At 45.7% G+C, this 15766-nt stretch overlaps 1 protein-coding gene across 1 annotated transcript in view; it reads right to left on the bottom strand.

Moving 5' to 3' along the window:
* The window catches only part of SHKBP1 (SH3KBP1 binding protein 1), a 99371-nt gene that overhangs the window by 62983 nt on the left and 20622 nt on the right, over positions 1–15766 (bottom strand). Inside the window, exon 8 of the mRNA XM_033956109.1 lies at positions 7726–7816. Coding sequence (XP_033812000.1) covers positions 7726–7816 — 91 coding nt within the window. The remainder of the gene's footprint in view (positions 1–7725; positions 7817–15766) is intronic.

A 15766-nucleotide genomic window follows, 5' to 3' on the forward strand; every position in this document is an offset into this window, starting at 1 on the left:
GGAGACTCACCTTAATGGAGATGAATCAAAAAAACTAATTGGTAATTGGGTGAAGGATTGCTTTTTTGCACCGGCGGTGGGGAAAAAAGCTGGGGTAGCAATTTTAATAAATAAAAAATGTTCAGCAGGTTTTAGTATGGTGAAAGTAGATAAATTAGGAAAATGGGTGCATGTGAACATGAGTATGGGCGATAATACTGTGGCGCTATTTAATGTGTACGTACCTAATTCGAATCAAATTGAATATTTTAAAACTCTACAACCAATAATTTTACCACTGGCTGCTAATAATTTGATAGTGGCAGGAGATTTTAATGCTGTTGTGGACCCTTTATTGGATAAAAAACCTAGTAAAATTTAAAAATCTTTAAGGTTGGATAATTTTATAAATTCTTGTAATTTAAAAGATATATGGAGAATTCTTCATTTTAATGATCGAGATTTTTCGTTTTACTCACATGTTCATAAATCATTTTCTAGAATTGATTATATTCTTGTTTCTGATGGGCTAATACAAGATGTTACACAAGCCTCTATAGAACCAATAATTTTATCAGACCATGGAGGAGTGTGGATTTCTTTAAATTTTAAGGACCCGGATAATGTTAGGCCTGTATGGAGATTTAATAATGCATTGCTTGCTTATCCAAAATTTTGTGAAGAATTTCAATCAAAAATAGATGAATATTTTCAAAATAATATTACAGAGGAAGTGTCTACAGAAATAATATGGGATGCTTTTAAGGCAACGATGAGAGGGCAAATTATATCATTTTCAGCCTATTCTAAAAAACAATTAAATAAGCAATTTACGGAACTGGAACAAGAAATAAAAAATTTAGAATTAAAATTGATTAATAAGTGGGAGAATTCTACGTTGCAAAATTTATTAAAAGCAAAATATAAATATAATGAGATTTCTTCTAATTTGGCTAAAAAAATATTATGTGTCAGCAAGCTTTGTATTATGGTAGTTCAAATAAGGCGGGAAGACTATTGGCTAATTATCTTAAAGTGAAAAAAAGAAAGATGAAATTGAATGCAATAAAAGATGAAAAAGGTGAAATTCATTTTCAGATTGGTCCTATTTTAAAACAGTTTTTAAATTATTATAAAAACCTGTATTCTTCTGAGTCTTATTTAAATAAAGAAAAAGATGGTATAGAGTTTTTAAATAATATTGAAAGTCCGAAGATTCCTGATCATATAAAAAGAAGTTTGGAAAATCCAATATCTTTACAAGAATTACAAACAGCATTGAAGTCTCTTAGAGTGGGGACCACTCCAGGTGGTGATGGTTTTACGGTAGAGTTTTATAAAGCATTTCAAAATACTCTTTTACCTCATTTATTAAATTTATATCAGAATCAACTAAAGAAAGGTTGTATATCAGGCACTATGGCAGAATCATTAACTATTGTTTTGCCGAAGCCAAATAAAGATCCCACGTTGGTTTCAAATTACAGGCCTATTTCGTTGATAAATGTAGATGGTAAATTATTAGCCAAACTTTTGGCTACACGTTTGGTAAAAGCTCTTCCTCACATAGTTGGTATACCAGATTGGCATTGCAAATGTTATATTTAACAAAAGAAATTGGAGATCCGGCTTTTTCTGTGTCTTTGGATGCAGAGAAAGCTTTTGATCGTGTGGAATGGACATTTATGTATCAGGCCATGGATTGGTTTGGTATTGGTTCGGGATTCATACAAATGATTAAAACTCTGTATAGCTCTCCCGTTGCTAGATTATATATCAATAATAATTTTTCTGATTGTTTTAAATTGCAAAGGGGAGTTAGACAGGGATGTCCTCTATCTCCTTTACTTTTTGATATAGTGCTTGAACCCTTATTATTAGCTATTCAGCAGGAGGAGGAGATACAGGGTATACTGCATAAGGATAAAGAATATAAGGTTTCTGCATATGCAGACGATATATTACTTCACTTGAGGAATCCTGAAACAACCATTCTAAATTTATTGGTTTTGATTGAAAGATTTGGAAAGTTTTCAGGATATAAAATAAATTGGACTATAAATCAGAAGTTCTTCCTTTGAATGTGCATTGCACAAAAGGATTATTTGACTCATTCCCTTTTATATGGGAAGAAGAAGGAATAAAATACTTAGGTATATGGATAAAAAACACGCTTGATGAGACAATTATAATGAATGAAAAAAGTTTATTGTAAAAAGTAACAGAGTTATGTGAGCAATGGAATCCTTTGCATTTATCTTGGTGGGGAAGAGTTCAAACTGTCAAAATGATGATATTGCCTGTGGTTTGTTATCAAATGGGAATGATACCAGTTTTTTTTTCAGGGGTCTTTTTACAAAAAGTTAAACAATATTCTTAGTAAATTTATTTGGCTGGGTAAAGCTGTAAGAATTGCTCTAGTGACTTTACAAAAACCAATTGAGGAGGGAGGGGTAAATTTTCCAAATTTTTATAGGTTTCATCAATCCTATATCTTGCGCCAAGGTATGTATTGGGTCCTCCCAGAACTCATGGAGAAGCTTCCAGATTGGTTATGGTTGGAGTGACAGCTCATGTCTCCTATTAGGCTTCGTCATTTGCTTAGTATTAAAATGCCTAGAATAAGGAAAAGTAATAGGATATTAATGGACACATGGACACAAAGTATGTTAACAACTTAACTCCTATTACTATTCAAAAATCTGCTTGTCAAAATATATGGCTGAATTCCAAGATACAAATAGGCGGTTTTATGATTGTCTGGAAGGATTGGATTGAAGCAGGAATACGTACTTTAAATGATGTTATTAATGATGGTAAATTGCTGGAGTTTTCACAATTGCAACATAAATTTGGCCTTAATAAAAAACAAAGTTATAAGTGGTTGCAATTGAAGCAGGGTTCCCTGAATGGAAGTCTTTAAATACTCATTTTACTCTAGAATTCTTATGCTTCCAGGCAGATTTTATGGGTCACCAGGCCGCGCAGTGGTATAAAACATTATCTGGCTATTTAAATAAAAAAACAAGGACTGTACTTAGAGATATTTGGAGCATTGAGATTAAGCATCAAATTAATGCATCTCAATGGCCACGTATTTGGTCTTGGAGGATAAGATGTACATTGTCTGCGTCTATGAGGCAAACGTGGTTTTTCCTGTTGCATAGAGCACTCTGGACCCCTGTTCGTTTACAAAAATTGGATTGCTCTAAGTCTAATAGATGTTGGCATTGTCATCTTGAGGCTGGAACCCTAGATCATTTATTATTTTATTGTCCTCTTATTAATAATTTTTGGAAATTGATCTGGGGTCAAATAAATTATATGTTAGAGAATCCTGTGGCCTTATCATATGACACAGTTTTGTTTGGAATGTCTATGAGGGCCAAAAGTCAAATTTCATCAAATAATAATAAATTGTTAATGATTTTAACAGGAGTTGCCATCCAACAAATAACACATAACTGGAAAGACTATAGAGGATTGAATTACTGTTTTTGGTGGAGTTCGGTGTGTCAGGTGTATGAAATGGAAAAAACATTGGCGATTAAGAGAGGTTATTATAAGAAATTTAAAGAGGTGTGGGGACCATTAATTGATTACTATAATAAATAATTGTATTCATCCCCATTTAGTTTGTATAGGGTGGGAGGGTGGATGGGTAGGTTTTATAAAATTGAGATGGGTACGGTAATACTCGGAAAGGGAGGGGAGGGAAATAATATGTGGTATAAAATGATTGTAGAGATACAAGTGAAGAATGTATAATATGACTTGATTTATTGTACACTTGTTTGCATAATGTAAAAAAGAATAAAGATATTAAAAAAAAAATGGTGGATAGGGGGAGGGAAATTAATTAATTTATATATTTATGATATTATTGAAAGAATTTCAAGTGTTGTATGAATGTCTTTCATGTTGTTCTTTTGTACACTTGTAAGTTTTAAAATGAATAAAGAATATAAAAAAAAAAAAATTGGGGTGCATCTGTTTTAAGGCACTTTTCGGTTTATTACCTTTTTATTTGGTTTCTCATTTGAAATTATTTAAGTCAAATAAATATACAAGAAACTCTGGTATGTTCACCTTCCCTCTTCAAAGGTGTGTCGTTATAAAAACTCCCTGGATAGAACATTAGCATTTAAAGCAAGGAAGATGAACTCCTGGATATGTCCTTTGATTGTTCAATCTCGATCTTACTTCAAATTTAGGAAACTATTGAAAACTTTTATTCAACAAATTTGTATATTAACTTTTAACAGTATATTAGTGATGATGTATTTTAAATAGGTATAAGTATTTTACTGAATTGTATTTCTTCACTGAAATGTTTCAGTTTTTCTTGTTGTAAACTGCCCAGAACTACTGGTAGGGCAGTATATAAGAAAAAAATAAGAAAAATAAAGAAATTTGTGTGTCTCTGACTTCACCAGCTGTGGAAACACTTCCAAGCCTTCGTATAGGCTGCCAAAGTGGACTTAGCAGGGTGGTTATCACAGAGTCCGAATAGCCTTTGCGCATTAAGACTTCGCACTCAAGAGTCAAGCCGAAAGACCAAAGTGGTCTGGATCCTCCAGGACAACTAGGCCTTGCAAAAGGGAGTCCCGGATAACGGGGAAGCCTGCACCCCTAACCCCTCTGTAGATGCATCAGGTCTATGTAACATGGCCACCCTAACTAGGGCAACCAGAATTATTCGCCCCTTATGGGTCCTTATCCTTCACAGGACTTATCCTATTACAGGCGGAATCACAAACAGAAGCTGCCTCAGATGGTGCCCTTCATCCAGGTAAGGGTGTATCTGTATCCCCACCTTGCCGAGGTGCACCGCTACCAAGACCATCTTGGTGAAGGTGTGTAGTGCTATAGCAGTCCAATCGGAAGAGCAGAGAACTGAGGAAGACATCTAGTAAATGGAATCTCAAAAACTTTCTGTGAGCTGAGAAGTTGAGAATAAGGCTCCGTCAGACCTGGGGAGGCAAGAAATTCCCCCGGCACTACAAATGAACTGACTATGGAAGCAAGGGATCTTGAGGGTTGCACTTACTGACTTCAAATCCAAAATCGGTCTCTAGTCATACGAGTCTCTTTAGGGCACAATAAAATATGTTGAATATCTGCCTGAGCCCCATTCGCCTTCCGGTACTGCCTCTATAGCACCTAGATCTTCGAGTCTCTGTACCGTTGCCAGAAATCTGGCTGCTTTGACTGGCTTTCTCACAAGAGAATTTACAAAGAGATCCGGAAGGGGGTCGAAGGAATTCTAGCTTATACCCTCACAAATGAAGTCCAGCACCCAGAGATCTGCATTCGCGCATGCAAAAACACCACCAGCCTAACCCCCCCCACACTCAAGGGGGAGGGTAGCTACAGGCCTGGCATCATTGCTGCTTTTTGGGGGCTACAGTGGAGTAGGATCTGGACGCCTGGTGCTCCCAAACTTCTGTCTCAAGCCTTGGAATGGTCTCTGGGAAGCCGATGTACTGTTGAAAACTAAACTAATCTAAACTAAACCTTAAGTTTATATACCACATCATCTCACATCTTGAGCCATAAAAATTTCCCCAACTGGATCCTTGTGGGGCCCATGGTCTGCTGTTTGGTAAGGACTTTGGCTTACAATCCACCACATTGGCCATCAGATCGTTGAGACCCTTGCCAAACAGCAATTGCTCTTTAAAGGGGAGATTAATCAACATCGCCTTAAAGGCTGAATCTCCCTCCCATTGCCTGATCCAGAGTGTTCTTTAGGTAGAAATGGTGTATGCAAGACCCTTAAAAAGTCATACAGTGCATCTGCTACACAATCAACCCCTGCCAGAAAGAACTGGGGGTCACTGCTGTTGTCTGGGTCTTCCACCTGAATAAACTTTGAATGGCATGCTTGGCAACAAATGACACCGCTGATGCCATTTTTAAGTCTAGCGCTGCGGCCTTAAATTGTCTCTTAATGACAACGTCCAGTCTGCAGTCCTGGGAGTCCTTCAGAAGCACTCCATCTTCACTGGGATGGGATGTACGTTTAGTAACTTGCACCTCTAGGAAATCTACCTTTGGAGTATTAAACAGCTGCTAGAACATCAGGTAGAGCTTTGTCATAGACTTGGCTACTCTCAGAAGCCCCCTCAGGGACCTCCCAGTGGTCAGTTAATATCTTGGTAATGTCTGGATGCAAGGGAAAGCATGTTGCCTGCATCTTTGTGCTGCTCATGAGAGCACTGTATTGCAGAGGTCTGGGGTGGCTCAACTTTAAATTCCTGGATGGATCTTGTAATGATTCCCTGCAGAGCAGATGGCTTGCAGCCTGTGCATCATTGGGTCCTCTTCAAGATCCAGGGCTGCCATCTGATAGCTGAGATGCTGAATCTCCAAGCATGGAGGACACTGACTGAGAAAACACTGGCATGCACTCTGAACCATCTTCATCTGAATCCTGCACCGCCTGGGTCCCTAACACTTGAGCATGGTTTAGACTAGGTGACCTTGTGCCCTATACAAGAAGAAACCTAGGCGCCACTCTTGTTGAGACCCCTGAGGGGCTAGGCTGGCTTCTGTAGCTTAAAAAAGTTTCATAAATCATATGTATGAATTCAGGAGTGAAGCACTGCCCAGGTTGGTGCCTGCTAGGGTTTGTCCACCAAAATATACATAAGTCTTCTTCATATACAAACAGTTTCAAAAATAACTTTGCCAATACAAGAACAATTTACCTTCACATCGCAGAGCTCACCCTCCAATAATTGCATATGACTTATGCATTTTATATTTTTATATAGAATTTTCCTCTTCAAGAGTACAGCATGACCAAGAGATGTATGCAGACAGTATATAAAAGTTTGCCACTTATCTCAAAAATAGTTTGAGGGGGAGGGAGGGTGGACCTGACGTGGCCCCGTTTCAATCTCTTCCTCAGGGAACCCAAAATAGAGTTGATTCTGTCACTTGAGACTATGAATAGCAGTCATTCATAGTCTCTGTCTCAAGTGACATAGTCAATTCAATTTCGGGTTTCTTGAGGAAGAGATCAAAACAGGGCCACGTTGCTCAAGCCCACTGTAAACACCCACTGGAGCGAGCTTGCTCCCAAGGGAACCGTCCCTAAACTTCCGGACTGTTAATGCAGACCGGCCATGAAGGGATCAATGCAAAGCATGTGGCTGCAGTTACAGAACTAGAGAATGACATGGGGACAAATTTATCCCCATAGGATCTATATCGATCCCCGTCCCAACTCTACAAATTCTGTCTCTGTCCTATCCCTGTAGGTTCTGTCCTCATCTATACAAGCCTCAAACATTTACGATTTTAAAGTGTTCGAGGCTTGTGCAGATAAAGACAGAGCTTGCAGAGATGGGACAGAGACAGAACTCATAGGGAGAGTATGAGGATGGAGACAGATGTCTTCGTGTCTATCTTCTCACAGCCAGAGGTGTCTTGGTGAAACAGACCCTCTGTAGCACCTAAAGCCTCGTTTAAGGGAGAAAAAAACAGAATAATAAAGAAAATAAATGCAAGCAGAACAGAGAAGCTCCTACAACTTCACTGTGGAGAGCAAGACTGGGGAAATCTAGCACAGGTCAGAGTGAGAGGAGGAGGCACTGAAGAATATGTAAATTAGGCTCTTTACAGATTTTTTCAGTAAAGAAGGGTAAATACCTGTTGGTCAAGACTGATATTCCTGTTGCACTAGAATGTGCCATTATTTACCATTCAAAAAGTGTCTAGAAAGCATGTGTACTGTACCTGTAACAGACAATAAACTGTGCATATGCCACCGCAATCCAGTTATAGTGGCCACAAATGATACGCACCATTCCCGGGTCACTGCTCGCACCTAGGTCAGAAAACAAGCAGCACAAGATAAGGGTGTAAAATGCAACAGACACTGGATTGCCTTCATAATATCACTTACCCTTTAATGCAACAAAAAAAGCCTTTCTTGATTTAAAGGGGAAATAACATACAACTGGTTTCTTTTTGCATTGCCTGGTTCACCTTAAACAGCATACCTTGGAAGCTTTTTATTTTTCACAAGTTTATTCATAATATAACCATCAACATTTCTGAACGTTTTAGAAGCCATTCTGTCATTGTAACCACTAACTAGCCCCTCCTTAGAGCTGCACAATCAAACATTATCCCAGCAGAGTCTAAATAGCTTCTTTAGCATCACTTTTATTAATACAAGTACTGAAACTAAAGGAGAAATAAAGTTCTTACCTGCTAATTTTCTTTTTTTGTCCCTCCAGACCAACGCAGCAATGGATGGGTTTACGTTCCTGTAGTATAAGTGGGCTGTGCAGTCCCATCTACAATCAGTCTAACGAATAGCCAAGCAAAACTAAGAACTTAACTGTGAACTAGAAACACTAACAGCATTCCCAGAAGGAGATCATCAAGAAATTGTCCCAAATGGACAGGGCAAAACACTATTGGATATTGATAAGAATAAGAACCTTCAAAAACATCCCCTAGCTCGCCAGACGAACCAAACGCCGCTGCTCTTATTGAACTCCCCCAACAACTTAGGCAAAAAGATACCACAGAAAAAAAACGTACTCTTCGAGAAAAAATACACAAAAACAACAAAACAGGGCGGGGTCTGTGTCTGCCTCATTCACTACCCCCCCCCCCCTCCCGAGAGGATCTTGGGGAGCCCCAAAACGGTCCAAGTCCTCATCAGGTGAAAACATGACCGCAAAGAAAAAATCCTTGTCCCACAAAACCCGCAGCTGCTTGGACAAAGACAGGGGGATATTGGGCAGGAGCCAACGCCGAGGGAGCCACTTGAAGCTCCAGAAATGAGAATGCCAGTATCAAGGCACTCATCGAAACCAAAATGGAGCAATAGGTATGGCTGTTAGAGGTCAGCAGTATTAGATTCACTGCTACTATGACCTGAAGCCCAGAGAGAGCAGGGAAAAGTTAGGCAGCCAACTTACCCACTGGAGGTGCGACACCGCAGACAGCATATGGAGATCCACTCTTGGCGTTGATGTTGGTGCGGGCTTGATTAGTACGGCCCGGTGTCGGAAAAGCTGTGGACATTGGATTCCTGACGGCGCGGAACAGGAGCTGCTGTTGAAGTGGAGTGGAAATGCGCTGCTGAAAAAAAGGCAGAGGAAGCAAAAATCTGCAAGGTCGAGGGCCTGACAATGCGAGAAGCAACGATGGATGGCGGTGACCACAAGTGCCCGAGCACAGCAAATGCCCATATTGAGAATTATCAGCGGAAGGGCCAGGAATGGTAAGACAGCCATAGTTAAAATGAATGCTAGGGCGATCCATAAAGGCCTGCCAAACTGAAGCCCACAACAGCAAAAGAAAAAACAAAGAATATATAATCTCTTGAGGTTTTTTTTTTAATAAAACGAAAGAAGAAAAATAAAAGAATAGAAAACTGACTGAACAGTAAGAAACTGCGAGAGCGAGAAGGCAGCGAAATGAAAATTTTTTTCAACAGCTGTTGAAAACGCAAATGCTTAGCTTCGCGGAAACTAAAAAAATTGAGTGACCGCGCATCCTACGTCAGGCGGGAAGGCACTCATGCATGCGCGGTTCGGGCTATCGCAAACTTTCTAAGATCTTAAAGTGGCGATGCACTTTTACAGTTGTCCGCACCGGGGCTCTGTCAGTGACGTCACCCATACGTGAGAATATGCTGCCTGCTTGTCCTGGGATAAAAACTCCTGAGGTCTGCAGCGGAAAAGAGGCCTGTACAGACCCAGCTGCTAAAACAGGCAAGCCGGCAGCAGCTGATGTAGTGAAAAGGAAGTCCTCAGCACTATTGGCGGTAAGGAAAACCTGGGGAAATCCCTGTGTGGGCGGTAGGTGAAGCCCGGGCTTCCACACTGCTTGCAACTAATGAGCAGTGACCCTGCTTCCCGACGCCAATGAGGATTCCCCTTCGCTGCAACCGGCGCACTTTGTGCACACACCAGCTGCATCAACCGCATGCCTAGATCACAATGAGCACTTTTTAAAAGTGCTCATTGCAAAAACCGCTAGGAGACAAAACAAAAGTGCGGGTTAACAATAAAATTCAATTAAAGTCAATAAAACACTTCCCTTCAGACTGGCACTGCCTCAGGAAATTTTTTTTTTTAACAACTTTAATTAAAGTGAGCAAACTTCACTGGATCTCAAAGCTACGCCTTGCCTAAACAGTAGTAAGGCTTACAGCTGAGGCATCTCTAAAGTAAAAATTTGGGGGAAATGTGGAGAGGGACTCGACCAGTCGAGTGTGTCACCTCTGAGATCGGATGGATCCCTGAAAGGGTCCCCCAAGCTCAATCCGACACACAAACAGGGACAAGAAGGCCACTAAACAAATCCAACAGCCCCTACACTAAACCATGGAAAGACTGCACAGGCTTACCACCTCCACCTGCTAGAGACTGAGAACAGACTGATTGTAGATGGGACTGCACAGTCTAATCTAATCTAATTTCCATCTTATATACCAGATCATTCCAGCAAGGACTCGAGCCGGTTAACAAAGATTTAAAAGAATATAATATAAAACTATAATGAAGGTAATACTACAGCCAAAAAGCACAGTTACTTACCGTAACAGGTGTTATCCAGGGACAGCAGGCATATATTCTCACATGTGGGTGACGTCATCTACGGAGCCCCGATGCGGAAGCATTTTCAAGCAAACTTGATTGAAGATTTAAGTTTGCTCTGCTGCTCCACGCATGCGTGCCTTCCTGCTCCACTAGGGGGTGCATCCCCTCGTGGTCTCCAGTTCACTTAACTAGCCAAGAAGCCAACCTCGGGGAGGTGGGTGGGTTGTGAGAATATATGCCTGCTGTCCCTGGATAACACCTGTTACGGTAAGTAACTGTGCTTTATCCCAGGACAAGCAGGCATGATATTCTCACATGTGGGTGACCTCCAAGCTTACTGAAGAGGGATGGAGGGAAGTTGGCAATTTAAGCAAATAGATTTCGCAACACCGATTGGCCGAACCGGCCATCGCTTCTGGACAGAGAGTCCAGACAGTAGTGGGAGGTGAAGGTATGAACCGAAGACCATGTGGCAGCCTTGCAGATTTCCTCAATAGGTGTTGACCTGAGGAAGGCTACGGAGGCTGCCATCGCTCGGACTTTGTGTCCCGTTACTCGACCATGCAGCGCGAGACCAGCCTGAGCGTAGCAAAAGGAGATGCAATCGGCCAACCAGTTGGACAAGGTGCGTTTGGAAACTGGGTGGCCTAACCGGTTTGGGTCGAAGGACAAAAACAGTTGTGGGACTTTCCGGTGTGGCTGAGTGCGTTGGAGGTAAAAGGCCAACGCTCTTTTGCAGTCAAGAGTGTGGAGCGCCACTTCTCCGGGGTGAGAGTGGGGCTTGGGAAAAAACACAGGTAAGACAATGGACTGATTGAGATGAAAATCAGACACTACTTTAGGTAGGAACTTTGGATGGGTGCGGAGTACCACCTTGTCGTGATGGAATACCGTGAAGGGTGGGTCCGCTACCAGGGCTTGTAGCTCACTAACCCGCCGTGCGGACGTGAGTGCAAGTAGGAAAATTACCTTCCAAGTGAGGAATTTTGGATGGCATTTGTCTAGGGGCTCAAATGGGGGTTTCATTAGTTGAGCCAGAACCACGTTAAGGTCCCAAACCACCGGGGGAGGTTTGAGAGGGGGGTGGACGTTCAGCAGGCCCTTCATGAAGCGAGTGACTAAGGGATGGAGCGAGAGGGCTTTCCCTTCCAGGGGCTGATGAAAGGCCGCAATCGCACTGAGGTGTACTCGAATGGAGTTGGTCTTTAGGCCGGAATGAGATAGTTGAAGTAGATAGTCAAGGACCAGGGGGACGGGGACCGACACCGGGTCCTGGCTGTGGGAGGAGCACCAGGTTGAGAATCTGGTCCACTTTTGGGAGTAGCAGGTTCTCGTCGAGGTTTTTCTGGAGGCCTCCAATATCTCCTTGACTGATTGAGACACGGGGAGAGCAGTCAGGGGGAGAGAAACCAAGCATTCAGATGAAGAGATTGAAGATTGGGATGTAACAGTGAACCCTGACCCTGTGACAGTAGAGAGGGAAACAGAGGCAGAGGCAGTGGATCTCTGACACTGAGTTGAAGTAGAAGGGAAAACCACGGCTGGCGTGGCCAGCGAGGGGCAATCAGGATCAGGGTGGCTTGTACTGTTTTCAGGTGGACAAGCGTCCACAGTATCAGAGGGAACGGCGGGAACGCGTACAGGAACCTTCCCTCCCAATCGAGGAGGAAGGCGTCGGCCTCGAGCCGGTCCGGGGAGTATATCCGGGAGCAGAAGAGAGGCAGCTTGTGATTGTGAGGGGACGCGAACAGGTCTATTTGAGGCGTCCCCCACCGTTCGAACACTCCTCGTAGGGCCTGAGAGTGTAGTGACCACTCGTGTGGCTGGAGGAGGCGGCTGAGTCTGTCCGCCAGGCAGTTTTGTTCTCCTTGTATGTACACCGCCCGAAGGAAGGTGTTGTTGGAGATTGCCCATTTCCAGAGGCGCAGGGCTTCCCGGCAAAGGGGCCAAGACCCTGTGCCCCCTTGTTTGTTTACGTAGTACATCGCTACTTGGTTGTCGGTTCGGATGAGAACCACTCGGTCGCGGAGCAGATGTTGGAAGGCTACTGCTGCGAGGTAGATGGTCCGAAGTTCTAGCACGTTGATGTGGCAGCGGCGGTCTTGTGCTGACCACATTCCTTGGGTGCGCAGGCCGTCCAGATGGGCTCCCCAAGCGTACTCCGACGAGTCCGTGGTGAGTACCTTGCTGTGGGGTGGGGTGAGGAAGAGCAAACCTTTGGAAAGATTTGAAGAGTCGGCCCACCAGCGGAGCGATCGTTGCAATGAAGGAGTCACTGTCACGGAGCGGTCGATCGGGTCCCGGTCTTGACGCCATTGAGACGCCAGGGTCCATTGAGGGATTCTCAGATGGAGGCGGGCGAAGGGTGTGACATGGACGGTGGAGGCCATGTGGCCCAGGAGGATCATCATCTGTCGGGCTGATACTGAGGTCAGCCGAGAGATCCTTCGGCTCAGACTTACTAACGCCTCCAGGCGCGGAGGGGGGAGGAAGGAACGGAGGCGAACCGTGTCCAGCGTGGCCCCGATGAACTGTAGGGATTGCGAGGGGCGTAGTTGAGATTTTGGGAAGTTTATTTCGAACCCCAGACTTTGTAGATAGGTAATAGTCTGTTGGGTCGCTGAGATAGCCCCTTCTTTGGACGGGGCTTTGATTAGCCAGTCGTCCAGGTAGGGGAATACCTGGAGGCCCTGGGAGCGTAAGGTTGCTGCTACCACCACGAGGCACTTGGTGAAGACCCGAGGTGATGATGCTAGTCCGAAGGGGAGGACTCGGTATTGTAGGTGCCAGTCCCCTACTTGGAAACGCAAAAACTTGCGGTGAGCGGGGTGCACTGGGACATGTGTGTACGCCTCCTTGAGATCGAGGGAGCAGAGCCAGTCGCCCTCGTCGATCAGGGGGTAGAGTGTTGGTAGTGAGAGCATCCGAAACTTTTCCCGTACCAGGAATTTGTTGAGGCGTCTCAAGTCTAGTATTGGGCGTAGGTCTCCCGTTTTTTTCGGTACCAGAAAGTAACGGGAGTAGAAGCCCTTCCCCCGTTGGTCGGGGGGGACCTTCTCCACTGCTCTCAGGCGAAGCAGGTCTCGAGCTTCGGAGAGGAGTAGAGGTAGCTGAGTCCTGTTGGGAGGGCAATTCCTTGGGGGGTTGTCCGGGGGAATGGCCCGAAAGTTGAGAGAGTACCCTGATGAGATCACGCCAAGGACCCATGCGTCCGTCGTGAGTTGTTCCCAGCGAGGGTAAAAGGCTTTGAGTCGACCTCCGATGGGAAGGCGGCTTGGGACTATGGCGGAGGGGGCCCGCCCCCTTCCGCTTGTCCCGTCAAAAGGACGGGGATGGTTTGGTGGTCGCGGGCGGTTGGGACTTGGGCATGGCCCTGTGATGGGCTTGCGGACGTCTGGGTGGGGGCCGCGAGAAAGCAGGGGTGGACTTTTGTGGGTAGCGGCGCGGAGGGGCCCTGTATGGCCTGGGCGCTGGCGGTTTGGGCTTTTGCCGGACAAGGGAGGCAAATGAGCGTTCATGTTCGGAGAGGCGTTTTGTCGCCGCCTCGATAGTGTCATCGAACAATTCCTTTCCCACGCAGGGGAGGTTTGCTAACCGGTCCTGTAAGTTGGGGTCCATGTCGACCAGGCGCAGCCAAGCTAGTCGGCGCATGGCGATAGCGAAGGCTGCTTCTCTGGAGGAGAGTTCGAAGCCATCGTAGGCCGCGTGGAATAGATGAAGGCGCAGGTTGGAGAGGGACTCTAAAAGCAGGCCGAACGTTTCCTGCCGGGAGGCCGGTAGGTCAGTCTCAAAGGCTCTCAATAGTCCAATGAGGTGTTTGAGGTATGATGTGAAGGTGAAAGTGTAGCTTTGCACCCTAGAGGCCATCATTGCGTTTTGGTATAGTCTCCTGCCGAACTTGTCCAGGGTTCGGCCTTCCCGGCCTGGGGGTACCGCTGCTGAGACCCGGGACGGGTGAGCCTTTTTCAAGGAGGATTCCACTAGCAGCGATTGGTGGGAGAGCTGTGGTTGCTCGAATCCCGGATAAGGTACTGTGCGGTACTTGGCCTCCATTTTGGAGGGTACGGCCGTGACCATGTAGGGGGTCTCCAGGTTCCTGAAGAAGGCCTGTTGGAGTACCGGGTTAGGTGGTAAGCGAAGGGACTCTCTGGGCAGTGATGGCATATCCAGCTCCGCCAGGTACTCCTTAGAGTATCTGGAGTCGGACTGGAGATCTAAGTCCAATGCGTGACCCATGTCTTGGACAAAGCGAGTGAAGGATGGGCGAGATGTCCCCGGAGCCCCGTGCGGGGTCAGGGAACGAGACCTTCGCCGGGTGGAGAAGGATAAGGAGGCTTCCCTCGAGTATCGAGGTTCATGCTCTGATCCATGCTCCGAGGTTGGGGAAGCACTGTGAGAGTGTTCCGGGGTTGTCGATCTTCGGCGTCTCGAGGAGCCCCTCGGAGACGATGCCGGGGTTAGGGGTACCGATCGATGTCGAGTTGGTGACCTCGATCCGGACTCCCTCGGAGAATGCGTCCGAGGGGGAGTTCGGAGGATACGCGGGTTGGAGAGTGATAACTCAGCCACCCTTAGTGGTCCTGTACGAGGTGTGGGAGAACGGCCTCGTAGGGTTGGTGAACCTCGGGCCTTCTTGGAGGTACGGCGGTTCGAGGTTTCTGTCGTTCTAGCCCGACGTTTTGCCCCTCGGCGGTGCGCGGAGGGGGAACGTCTCGGGCGTCTCGGCGAGGAGTCCGAGGAGGATGGGATGCGGCGAGGATTGCGCGCCTTTCCTCGAGGTTGTTCGGTGTGAGGCTCAGGTTGGTCTGGCACATTCGAGGTCGAGGCCGATTGAAACTGGGCCATTGCAGCGGACAGCTCCGACGTGATCATCGCTCGGAGTAGGTCCTGGAAGACGGGCACGGACAGCATCGAAGACATGTCCCCTGCCTCTGTGCGCTCCACCGGGGGCGACCTCGTATCAGAGTATTCCCGTGTGGTGGAGGCACGGCCCGAAGGCTTGGAGGGCTTAGACGGGGCTGTAAGCATGGGGCTTCCGCCATGCGTCGCCGTTGTCCCCGAGGCTGGCTTCTTCGCTGTTACAGAACCTGAAGAGGGAAGAGGGGACTTACCCGGAGCCGAGGCTTTCTGTTGTCCCGAGGACTTCGGGGTCGAGTCTCGAGGCGATGCCGAGGTTTCCGGGGCCGAGGTCAAGGCCGGGGCCGAGGCCCGGG

The sequence above is a fragment of the Geotrypetes seraphini genome, chromosome 8 (genome assembly GCF_902459505.1).
Source record: "Geotrypetes seraphini chromosome 8, aGeoSer1.1, whole genome shotgun sequence".
NCBI lineage: Eukaryota > Metazoa > Chordata > Amphibia > Gymnophiona > Dermophiidae > Geotrypetes > Geotrypetes seraphini.